Here is a 12,615-nt window from a genome sequence, read left to right on the forward strand (position 1 = left end):
ATCATTTTTGCAAAGAATTCAAGGGGATATTTGTGGACCTATTCAACCATCTTGTGGACCATTTCGATATTTTATGATTTTGGTTGATGCATCTACCAGATGGTCACATGTTTGTCTCTTGTCTACTCGAAATGTAGCTTTTGCGAGACTTCTTGCTCAGATAATTAAGTTACGATCACAATTCCCAGATTACCCCATTAAGTTAATCCGACTTGATAACGCTGGTGAATTTACGTCTCAAACCTTTGATGATTACTGCATGACATTGGGCATTGATGTTGAACACCCTGTTCCTCATGTCCATACTCAAAATGGTCTAGCAGAAGCATTGATCAAGCGGCTTCAGTTAATAGCTCGCACTCTGCTTATGAAAACAAAATTGCCAGTTTCTGCACGAGGACATGCCATCTTACATGCTACATCAATGGGTCGATTGAGACCTATAGCCAACCACCAATACTCCTCAGTACAACTCATGTTTGGGCATCAGCCAAACATTTCACATTTACGAGTTTTTGGTTGTGCTGTTTATGTGCCTATTGCACCCCCGCAACGCACTAAAATGGGACCTCAGCGTAGACTGGGAATTTATGTGGGTTTTGATTCACCATCTATCATTAGATATTTGGAACCCCTGACATGTGATATGTTTACAACTCGTTTTGCTGATTGTCACTTTGATGAGACAGTCTTCCCGTTATTAGGGGGGAGAAAAGATCGTTCAAGAAGAACGGAAAGAGCTGACATGGGTTGTTCCCACATTGTCTCATTTTGATACATGTAGCACTCAATGTGAAAATGAAGTGAAAAAGATTGTTCATCTTCAAAGCATTGCCAATCAAATGCCAGATGCATTTAATGATGTTATGAAAGTGACAAAATCACATATACCAGCTGCAAATGCACCTGCAAGGATTGATGTCCCTATTGGACAAAATAAAGTGGTAACGAATGATTCATCTAGTGCACGCCTGAAGCATGGTAGATCCCTAGGTTCAAAAGATTCAGCCCCTCGAAAGAGAAAGACAATGGCACAGCTGAATCCAAATGAAATCATGAGAGAATGAATGACAAATCTACAATTCATGATTCTGGACTTCCAGAAAAAGAAAATGTCTTTAATGAGACACATGCCTCTGAAGAGATAGTAATACATGAGAGCAAATAAATCTCCATAAATTATGCATGTACTAATGAATTGTGGGATCATAATGAAATAATCATCGACGATATGTTCGCATTCGCAGTAGCCACTGAAATCATATTAAGTGATGATATTGAGCTCCACTCTGTTGATGAATGTAAACAAAGACAAGATTGGCCTAAGTGGAAAGATGCAATCCAGGGAAAATTAAATTCCTTGGAAAGGCGAAGTGTTTTTGGACCAGTAGTTCAAACTCCGCCTGATGTAAATCTCGTGGGTTACAAATGGGTATTCATAAGAAAACGCAATGAGAAAAACGAGATTGCAAGATATAAAGCACGACTCGTTGCACAAGGTTTTTCGCAAAGACCTAGAATTGATTATGAGGAGACATACTCTCCTGTAACGGACGCAATTACGTTCCGTTATTTAATAAGTTTAGTGGTTTCAGAAAAACTTGACATGTGACTTACGGATGTTATCACCGCGTATCTATATGGAGAATTAGATACTGACATATATATGAAAGTCTTAGAAGGACTTAAGTCGCCTGAAACAACTAACAAATCACGAGGTATGCTCTCAATCAAATTAAGGCGATCATTGTATGGGCTGAAATAATCTGGACGAATGGTATAATCGTCTCAGTGAGTATTTGATCAAAGAAGGGTATACCAACAATGTCATTTGCCCTTGTGTGTTCGTTAAGAAATCCAACACAGGATTTGCTATAGTGGCAGTATATGTTGATGATGTGAACCTAGTTAGAACCCCTGAAGAGCTCAATAAAACTGCTGAATATCTGAAAAGCGAATTTGAAATGAAAGATCTTGGAAAAACGAAATTTTGTCTTGGCCTGTAGATCGAGCATTGTGCTAGTGGAATTTTGGTCCACCAATCAGCTTACATTGAAAAAATCCTGAAGCGATTTGGCATGGATAAGGCTTATCCACTCAACACGCCAATGGTCGTTCGTTATCTGGACATTAAGAAAGACTCATTATGTCCAAAAGAAGATGATGAACTGGTCATTGGTCCAGAAGTACCATATTTGAGTGCAATAGGTGCTTTATTATATTTAGTACAATGTACTAGACCATATATAGCTTTTTCAGTTAACTTGTTAGCAAAGTATAACTCTGCTCCAACAATTCATCATTGGAAGGGTGTCAAAGATGTATTGCGATACCTTCATGGGACAACATACATGGGTCTATTCTACTCAGAGAAATCCACAAATGACCAGATCCTTGTTGGATATGCAGATGCTGGTTTCCTCTTTGATCCGCATAAAGCCCGCTCACAAACTGGATATGTGTTCAAGAATAGAGATACAGCAATCTCATGGCGCTTAACAAAGCAAACACTAGTTGCTACATCTTCCAATCACTTAGAAATACTTGTTTTACATGAAGCAAGTCGTGAATGTTCTTAGTTAAGATCAATGATCCATCATATCCGGAATTCATGTGGTCTACCTTCGAAGACAGACAAACCAATTTTCATCCATGAAGATAATGCAGCCTGTGTTGCCCAAATAAAGGAAGGATTCATTAAGAGCGATAAGACTAAACACATGTCTCCAAAGTTTTTCAGCGCACATGAGCTTCAGAAGGCTAAAGTTATTGAAGTCAGACAAATCCGTTCTAATGAAAATCTGGCAAACTTGTTCACCAAGTCCTTACCGAAATGCACGTTTCAAAGTTAGTGCAAAGTATTGGATTACGTCGACTTACCAAACAGTTAAATTTGGAGAATGCGGAATCAGGGGGAGATATATATCAGGGGGAGTATCCATGATACATGCATGTTGTACTCTTTTTCCTTCGACTAGGGATTTTCCCACTGGGTTTTTCTTATCAAGGTTTTAACGAGGCAACATAAGCATACTTAATATTATATCAACAATCCAGGTAAAGTTGTACTCTTTGTCCTTCGTTATGGTTTTTTCCCGCTGGATTTTTCCAAGCAAGGTTTTAACAAGGCAACTGATGTTAACATGTGGGCATCCAAGGGGGAGTGTTGAAAATGCTGGTGGGTTAGTGAATGCCCACAGTGCCTTGGTAGATTTTTCAATGCCCACAAATGTGATGTAAACTTTGGAAACAAAAGGATTGTATTTTCAAAGTTATGAGTTGTAAATTTTAAGCTGTAAGAACCTGTTTGTATGGAGCCGATCTATAAATAAAGCGCTCCGACTACTATTAAATGACAGAGAGATATACTGAGAAGAAATGAAAGATTAATAACTTCAGTATCTATTCCTCCCTCTTTTATTTGTCATTCTCATGTGCTATAGTTTCAATGTGATATTGTACACATGCTTCGCTCCTGTCACTAGTAAAAGTTATCTCTCTAACTTTTATATATTTATAACATTTTAATTATTTTAAAAGTATTTCAAGTTGGAGAGAGGGAGTGGAATAACTTTTTCAATAGGGACAAACACTTGAATCATACAAATAATGCAAAATGATTGATCCCACTTAGCATCCAAGAATTGGTCGGTCCTAATATAACCCGAAAATTGAGGTAGTCATTTGTCGGCATACAAACAATTATTTTGGAACGTTGTAGTTCATACTTATCAATTCAATTTCTTTACATCAATTTATTCGTTTTCGAGATGAACTCGAATGATAATATAAAATCTTCTGGAGTGCATGTACTTAGATTTATCTTTTTTCGTATTTAGATTAATTTATTCGTGTTCGATGTGACCTCGAAGGATATAAAAATCTACAACTTTGTCGAACATTGCAGTCCCTATACAATAATTGTCTTCATTTTTCTCCCAATATGATGATAAGCATACAATTTGTAAATTCAATGGTATACGTGACATAGGATTGTTAAAGTTTAATTAGTGCTTTTACGCTTTTAAAAGTATTTTCAGCCGTTTAAAAAGTTCTAAACGAGCCTTAAATTTCATTATTGAGCATAACAACATATCAATTACAACTTATTTAGTTCATTGCTGAAAAATTACATTGTTATAAACGATATTCTATTTTGAATTAATTTAAATTACGAAAATAAAGATTTAAACTCGAGTACATATGAGAGGGATCATTCGCTTAAGTTGTTGTTGATACCCTGCAAAAATAGATAATCATCAAAGACGACGGGCCCTACAAATTAATACAAAATTTGCGTGTATAACACACACTATTTGGAAATTGAAGCACGTGTTTATGCATACGACATAAACCAGTTTGGAGAAATGGTCGTTGTAGGACCGTCGCAGCCGACACAATTCTAGCTCCATGGACGCACCCCTACACTACGAAAACGACCGGCGTTTGGAATATTCAAACGTCGGTTGGTCCCCACTCCAAAAACTCGCCGGCCATTCCGCTCTCGCCACTAATACACTACACAATCATTAAGCCGGGCCCGCCACGTCCCATGGACGGCGATCCGAAATCTTCTCGTTTCTCTTTTTGCCGATTCAGCCGTAGATCAAATTTCATCTCCACCACAAACGTGCCGCCGTACCAGGAACGACACGTCGCTCTCGTGACCTGTAAAGCCACCGACATCTGGCACCGAGAAAAAACCTGCTCCATGGTCGTAGCTCGCTGGTCCTACAGATTTACTAACCTCATTACCGCTAACCGGATATACCGGTTCCACTGCAGTCAGTTTAGGTATTTATAGGGAAATCCCATGCAAGTAATTAAGCACAACACTGAGGATTTCGAAGCTCTCGAGCAATTTAGAAAGAAAAGAGAAAAGAAAGCTAGAAATTTACGAAAATGCCAATCAACAGAATTGCAGTTGGAACGCCGGGAGAGGCAAGCCAACCTGATGCAATTAGGGCTGCGTTGGCTGAGTTTTTTTCCATGCTTATTTTTGTCTTTGCTGGGGAAGGCTCTGGCATGGCTTTCAGTAAGACTCCCAATCCAACAATTTCTGTATTTTCAATGAAATTGCTCGTTTAATTGTTCCAGGCTCGGCTGCGTTTGATATACATTGCTGGTTCATTTCTTAATAACGCATGGTTTTGAAGATTCAATAGCCATCTAAATTTACTAGCGTCTTTTTTTTTTTTTTTTTGCATGTACTACGTGATAGAGTTGTCGGCTTGATATACATTGTTCATTTACGATTCCACGTGTGGTTGTCTAATTCAATGACCTAATGAGTGGACTTAATCAATTTTGGCAGACAAGCTTACTGACAATGCGTCAACCACACCGTCGGGGCTCGTAGCTGCATCATTAGCCCATGCATTTGCACTTTTTGTGGCGGTCTCAGTGGGTGCAAATATTTCTGGTGGTCATGTAAACCCTGCTGTCACATTTGGTGCATTCATTGGTGGAAACATAACACTCTTGAGGGGCATTTTGTATTGGATTGCACAGTTGTTGGGATCAGTTGTCGCTTGCTTACTGCTCAAGTTTGCCACCGGGGGATGGGTAAGTATTAAGGAGCTTGGCTTATACTTAATAGTTGATCTTACTGGATGTGCTAACAACAGTCATAACTGTTAGTTGTTGGTATAATCCGAAATTTACGTACATTAATGATTGCTAGTGAGCTACTGTCGCAGTCCTTTTGATTATACACATACCCAACTTGATGTTTTTGTTAACGAATTACCTGCCTACCTGCAGGAAACGGCTGGATTCTCACTATCGTCTGGCGTATCGGTATGGAATGCTCTAGTGTTTGAGATTGTGATGACCTTCGGCTTGGTCTACACAGTGTATGCCACAGCAGTGGATCCAAAGAAGGGGAATGTAGGGATTGTAGCACCAATTGCAATTGGTTTAATTGTTGGTGCAAACATCTTGGCTGGTGGTGCGTTTGATGGTGCATCTATGAACCCAGCTGTGTCATTTGGGCCTGCTGTGGTCAGTTGGTCATGGACCCACCACTGGGTCTATTGGGCCGGCCCACTAATTGGTGCGGCCATTGCAGCTCTTGTCTATGACAACATCTTCATTGGTAATAGGACCCATGAACCCCTTCCCAACAATGATTTTTAGAAATTAGTCCATCCTTGCTTGATTAAGATTTGATGGGATGCAATTGTTCAACTGAAGGTCTCTTGGGGCATAAATCGAATTTCATGTCATTTGGGAGGGTTTAATTTAAATTTCATGTACCTTTTGTTGTAGGGTTTGTTATTTTTAATTTTGTTTTGTAAGAGGGAGTAGAGCTTGTTGGTTTCTGATGTCAGTTCATTTTAGTGGAATTGCCTTGTTTGCTTTGTGATCTTCTTGTTCATGTTCATTTGCTAAACTTTCATATGCAGAGGGCTTCAAATTTCAAATATTTGTTTGAACACACTTCTTTTTTTACTAGACAATACTATTAATTATCCTATCAAACAGAGAAAGAAATTCAAACTTGGTGTAAAAAGACACACACTGTATTAGTCGACGGATTTGTACTGACAAACTGATAGTAGCCCAGATCTGTTATATGCACACGCTTTCAAATCGTTTGAGCAAGGCAATTTCATCATGTATACATAGAGTCGATCACATCACCTTTTACTAGGGAGCAAAAAATTCGAACTTGAGAATTTCGTGTGTACGTAGACCCATGTTAGCATGTTGTATACTCATTTCTCACTCTTGATGCTGCTAATGATTATGGTAATTGGCTGCAACTCTATAATTTATGCTCTGCCAAAGTGATTTCATCCTCTTGATTAGTAAATCCCGCCAAGTTAATCACTTTCAGATTAGCCAGTTTTGTTTGGCCTCTGATTTTCTTCTAGGATCGAGCTGTCCTTGACATGGGATCATCCTGCATTACATAGTCAAACACGGTATAAAACAAGGAAACAAAATATATATCTTTCAGTTGGGTTTTATCTTCAAAGGAAACAAACAAAAAGGCATTGATAATTAACACATATTTTTTTTATTTGACCACATACAAAATTACTTAAGAGGGCAAAATTAAGAAAGATTTTCGAGTGAAAGAAACCTCAAGTTAGAGAGAGTTGCTCCAAAGCTGGACATAATTTAATAAAGGACATTAGAGCATCGCTGTTGCATCTTTCTTCCCGATTATCAATCCACCGTAGCTCTTTCAGCTTGTAGAATATGAAGTTTGCTTGTAGTGACAAAAGGGATGGCCAGATCAATGTCTGCAAAAACATAATCAAACTTTAAACATAGACGTGCATCAATATTGATAAAAAGAACATTTCGGTACTTTTTTTTTTAATAATGTTACAAACACAATATCGATTACATATGATGCAGTCTGCTCGGACTAATAATTTGTAATTATTGTGTGTTTGTACTAGCTTGAACGTTTGAAGCTAAGACTAAAGAAATGCAAATACTACTAAAACACACCTGAAAAGTCCATTTGCTTAGTGTGAGAACTTGAGCATTTTTAATGGTTAACAACATAGGATCAAAGTCGGTACTTTTGAATCCGCTGTGGATGGGGCCTTGCCTGAAATCGAGCATGGCGTCTGCTAAGTTAAAATGATGTTCCGTCCAAATCTGAGGGAGAAAACCACGGTATCGAAAAGATCGAAGTTTTGAAGTTTTGAGGTGGAGAGACTTCAGATCTTGGCAGTCAAAGATGGCCAGGCTGAGTAGCCTTGGACTGGACTCGATATGCAAAGATTGTAACCCTTCACATTCAATGATCTTCAAGTTTTCGAGAAATTCGAAAATCGGAATCATAGAAGAAATTGCTTCATTGCCAAAAGAGCTGACTGATTTTAGGTAAAGAATTTTGACAAAGAAAGTAGACGGAGAAGGCTGGTGGGAAATTAGGGTTTGGACCCTTTGGTGATTCAGCTTCAAGTTCCAACCAAAATGCCTTGGAATTTCCTGATTCTCTGTGGAAAACTCCAGGTGGAGTTTATTGTTGGCTGCAACTGTAGCCAATAGGAGATCACTGCGTTTCCCAAAGTGCAGTTGCAGCTTCCTGGGATGCCCTAAGGGATCATGTTGGTCAAAGTGAGATAGAAACTCAGAAACTGCATCAGCAGCAGCAGCATCTGTAGTGACCCGCTGTACTAAAGTTGTATTCCAAAGGCCTCTCCACATACTTGAAATTAAACTGGTTTCTAATGCAGATTCTGAAGGGAGAAAAGAAATAATTTTGCAAATGATTTCATTTGGTAATTTTCCAAACAAATCATCTGCTATTTCCTTCACCATATCTCGTTGAACTAAGTTTACTACAAGACTAGATATAATGTACTAAAACAAATTACAAAAAATATGACAAAAAGATCACTTTATATATAGATCTGCCTTGAAGTATAGGTTCTTCTCTGGAGGATTCACCGTATTCTGTCCAATTGGTCGACGGGAAATTAATGTGCCTTCAAATTAGACCAGATCAATGGTTTTGACTAGACTTATTTATCCGATAGGATCATACTAAGATTCATTGGGAAGGAAGAATTTAAAAACATAAAAATCTGATTTTGTTTATATTGGTTTAGAATGGAATTTTATGGACAAAAAGTTAAAATTATTTCAGAAGGGTCAATTTTATTGACAAAAAGTCTTTTGGTGGCAATGAGGATAAATGGGTTTTTCTCTTCATGTGATTTCTCGTTTTGAATTTTCTCGTTTGGCTTTATATTTTGGTAAACGGTATTGGTACGCCACATGGGTTTTTCTCTTGCTCACAAGGTGTACTTCAGGGAGACCCTCTTTCTCCACTTTTTTTCTGTCTTGCAAAGAGGAAGTTCCCAGCATAGAGGTTTAAATTTGCTTTATTCTACTAGACAGATTACTTCTATCTCAATTTTGTGGGATTGTTGCCCTCCCACTCATGTGTTATAGGTTGATGACTTATTTATTTTCAGTCATGAGAAATGTTCGATCTCTTCGTTCTATGCTGGATTTTCTTGACAAGTATGGTCATGCTTATGTTCAGGTTATTAATGCAGTTAAGAGCACTTTTTATTTTGGGTCCACCTCTTTCTATCGTATGACTTTTGTTTTGAGACATCTTCAGTTTCGTTTGGGTGTTACTCCCTTCACATGTCTTAGCTTCCGCTTCTCAAGTTGATGTGAAACGATGGACTAAAAATCCAGATTTTGAATTTCACACCCAATTGGAGTATAAGATTTGCAGATTCTTAATGATATAGACAATATTGCCGGCACAACTGACTGATTGAGGTTTTGAAAGAGTTCATCTATTTGTTTGAGGGTTTAGTAATACCCAATTGAGCAAAGAAACCTACGCCCGCAAGCATGCCATCAAATAAAATAGCTATGCATACACGTAACCGTTTTCATACTTAGTATTAGTTAACTATTTTTTAAGGTCAAATTGCATATATACTTCCATTTGCAAGTCCTTCCACCACAGTGGTGAAGAGGAGTATCGCCTTTACACCATGGTGTAGGTTTGAACCCCGTCGGCTCTCTAATCTAACATCTAATTTAGTATATATAGTTCCATTTGTTCTGTTCATGATCTCACTTAAGAGAGTTTTTTTTTTTTTTTTTTTAAAGATATCAATTGAGGACAGTTTTTTTTGGTAATTAATTTGTTTAAGATCTCAATTGACATGCCCAAAAAAATGTCAAATTAATTAGTTAGTGATCTCTTTCATTGAAATCTATTTCATTTTGGAACTTCGGCAGTACAAATGAGACTTTATTAATATTGAGAAACTAAACTTCGGAGAAGACATAAAACTTGACCCAGTTACAAACGGAAAATACATGATCATCCTCAATAATATTCCGGAAGCCCTTAATCAAAATTTGAAGCAAACTATATGACTTCGATTGCCAAATTTGAAATTACAACTGCTTGAAAGAGAGAGATTCGAAAAACTAGAAAGCCTTAGTTTGAATGCGAACAATAAGAGTGAGATATTAACGACTATTCTTTACACTAATGTTTGAAAGTTGAATAACCAAAAAAAGAGTTATATATATATATAAACCCCCACGAAACCTATGACCAAAAATTGTACTAAATTGGGTGAATAAAAAAACAAGATGACTTAGGCTGCAGCCTTACTTGAAAATGCTGCATTGGCTGCCGTGTGATGTTGATCTTAATAAACAATAACCAAAACCACAAGAAGTACTGAAGTCATAAAAACTTCCTAGATTTGTCAAAGATACAAATAAGGGCGGTGATAGTAATTGTACAATATTCTGGAACGTCTACGTAATCGTAATTAAAATAAGAAGAATTAATTTGAGGAGGAATCAGAATCAGATTTTTATCGAAACTATTTATTTAAATGTTCAGTAATCAAAATAAGATGAAAATGAGTTCGTATACTTCTCACTTACAAATGAAGAGGAATACCACTAGACCGTAATACTAAATGGTGGGAGGGAGAGAGTTTGAACCCAAGATGCAGTGAATTAAAAAGAAAGACTCTAACAAACAGAGCAATCCACCACTTATTAGCAATAAAAAATTTAATAGAAATTCAAAATAAAAAATATATTAGAAACGGTTTTTCAACTTTTACATTAAATTAATATTTTTCATCAATCGTCCTACAAACTCTTTATCGCAAATCACTCTTCATCTCGGATTAGGATTCTCTTCTTCATCTCGCACTAAGATTCTCTTTCCTCATCTTTTCATCCCGTTCTATCATCTCATTTCACATTCTCTATTTTGTCTTTCTTTTTCTATAAAAAATTAATATAAGATCTTCACGTGACTTGACTGTAACCGTTCAAATAAGAGAGAAAGTAAAGAAAGGAAAAAAACAAAAAGGGAGATAATCCTACTCCCTTCACCTCTTCACATTCAAGAGTGACGAGGGTTCACAGGACATGATCACTATCGATTAGCCGTTGATTCATGAAGAATCTCATCTTACTTTTCTTCTTGGTGAGTTTCTATGGACTTGGATTGTTTGCCCTTCCCATGCCCTTCTATTTCAGTGGTAATGGTTAAGACACGTCACTATTTTATATTCTCATTATTTTTTGTCTTATTATTTCTATAAAAAAATCAATATAAAATGTTGAACGTGGCTTAACCGTGACCACATAATATAGGAGGGAATGTAAATAGCATAAAATGGGGAGGGCAGACAACCCAAGTCTGAGTTTCTGTCGCCTTATAGTTTCTATTTTATCTCAAATTTCATAATCTTGTCGGATCAACTTTGGCCACCATGCATCACTGACAAAATATAGCAGTTTTGACAACATAGTGGTGGAGTCAGTTAATGAGGGTGACAGATATTTCTCTGATGCTAGATGATGAGTGTTGCAAATAAATGTCATTCTATATGGTTGCAAATGTTTAGAAGTTTTTTTATTTTTTATTTTTTTATATGTTTTTGATGCATGGTGATAATGATAAAGAAATAAATTAAAGGAAAACTAATAAAAATGGTTTGAAAATTTTGAGTTTTAAGGATAAGGACAAAATAAAGGGTAAAGTGAATAGTACCAGGATTGACTTTTTAGTGTAAAATTATTGTATTTCGTTAAAATGAACTGTACCAGATGCTTTTCGTTAAAATTCCTATGAATTAAGTGAAATGAGAAAAGAAATATAAGGTCCATCATCTTCTACTACGAGGAGAGATTTGAAAACTCCGAAAGAGTAATTTCTAGTACTATCCTACAATCATGGAAAACTAGAAAATAAAAGCTGAACAATCTCAAAAAAGAAAGGCACTAAAATGATAGAAAAAAAAAACTTTGAATTTTTCATCACTTAAAATGTCCAAATCCCATCTTCCAGCAAGAAGTGATATTTATAAATACTTGTAAGTTATATTCAGAAATTGAAAAGACAACAAAATTAAAGTTATAGAAAACTGAAAATTACACATAAATTAATCTGATTAACAAAAAACGCCCTGACTTTTATCAAGTGCTACTGATTGGTTTTATTTATTCATTCATTTTATCTCATTGCTCTATCAGTCAATTTGTATTGGTGACTTAAGTAGATGTATGATTAGGAGATTTTTCTAAGCGTTGTTTGTGCATGATTCTCTCCAGACCATTACAACTCTGTGTTTTGTTGGTTACAAAGTTGAGTGAAGATTGGTTCGGAGAGGTTTTAATCCATGTTCAGTGCCATTTTGTTCTTTCATATAATGTTCCTTGCGATTATGTTGACATACTGCATGTATTTCATATTGAATCCTTTAACATAGAAGACTTTTTAAAAATTAATATTTTATCGTTTCTTTTAATATACTTCGAAACTATTTCAGTTTACGCTGCCAAAGAAGCTTCTTCTTCCCAAGTAATTTTTTACCATAATGGTGAAAATGTGTTGAGCCCTTACATAACGGTGTGAGTTCGAACCCCGTCAATAGCTAATCTAACAAAATCTATCATTTGACAAAAAAAAAGAGGTTTCTTCTTCCAATTTTTATTTGGTATATTAAAAATTGAAAATTAAAAAATTATAAAGTTTCCTAAGCCCAAACGCAATATAAGCCTCATATCGTCCGGCCCAAATTCTGAAGCCCAAGCCCAAATCACTACGTTTACCACAAATACGACGTCGTAATCTCG

General features: G+C 36.5%; 2 protein-coding genes across 2 annotated transcripts; one reads left to right on the forward strand and one right to left on the reverse strand.

The window, feature by feature from the left end:
• Positions 1-4,815: 4,815 nt before the first annotated feature.
• Positions 4,816-6,367, forward strand: LOC126633378 (aquaporin TIP1-3). Its single transcript, XM_050303964.1, has 3 exons — positions 4,816-5,035; positions 5,315-5,565; positions 5,764-6,367. Exons 1-3 carry the CDS (start codon positions 4,903-4,905, stop codon positions 6,136-6,138), a joined length of 759 nt encoding a protein of 252 aa, XP_050159921.1. The 5' UTR covers positions 4,816-4,902; the 3' UTR covers positions 6,139-6,367.
• A 135-nt stretch (positions 6,368-6,502) lies between these two features.
• On the reverse strand, positions 6,503-8,443 carry LOC126633370 (F-box protein At2g39490-like). The gene is made up of 3 exons (XM_050303952.1): positions 7,468-8,443; positions 7,091-7,253; positions 6,503-6,907 (listed from the first exon to the last, which is right to left on the reverse strand). Exons 1-2 carry the CDS (start codon positions 8,287-8,289, stop codon positions 7,092-7,094), a joined length of 984 nt encoding a protein of 327 aa, XP_050159909.1. The 5' UTR covers positions 8,290-8,443; the 3' UTR covers positions 6,503-6,907; position 7,091.
• Positions 8,444-12,615: the final 4,172 nt, after the last annotated feature.

This window comes from Malus sylvestris, chromosome 1 (assembly GCF_916048215.2).
Source record: "Malus sylvestris chromosome 1, drMalSylv7.2, whole genome shotgun sequence".
NCBI lineage: Eukaryota > Viridiplantae > Streptophyta > Magnoliopsida > Rosales > Rosaceae > Malus > Malus sylvestris.

Bases quoted from the DNA above. Each gene is read 5' to 3' on its own strand.
- LOC126633370 (XM_050303952.1), bottom strand. From the start codon at position 8,289: ATGGTGAAGGAAATAGCAGATGATTTGTTTGGAAAATTACCAAATGAA. The intron at 7,254-7,467 runs GTGTGTTTTAGT...ATGTTTTTGCAG, and splicing joins TAAGCAAATGGACTTTTCAG to ACATTGATCTGGCCATCCCT.
- LOC126633378 (XM_050303964.1), top strand. From the start codon at position 4,903: ATGCCAATCAACAGAATTGCAGTTGGAACGCCGGGAGAGGCAAGCCAA. The intron at 5,036-5,314 runs GTAAGACTCCCA...CAATTTTGGCAG, and splicing joins AGGCTCTGGCATGGCTTTCA to ACAAGCTTACTGACAATGCG. The intron at 5,566-5,763 runs GTAAGTATTAAG...GCCTACCTGCAG, and splicing joins AGTTTGCCACCGGGGGATGG to GAAACGGCTGGATTCTCACT.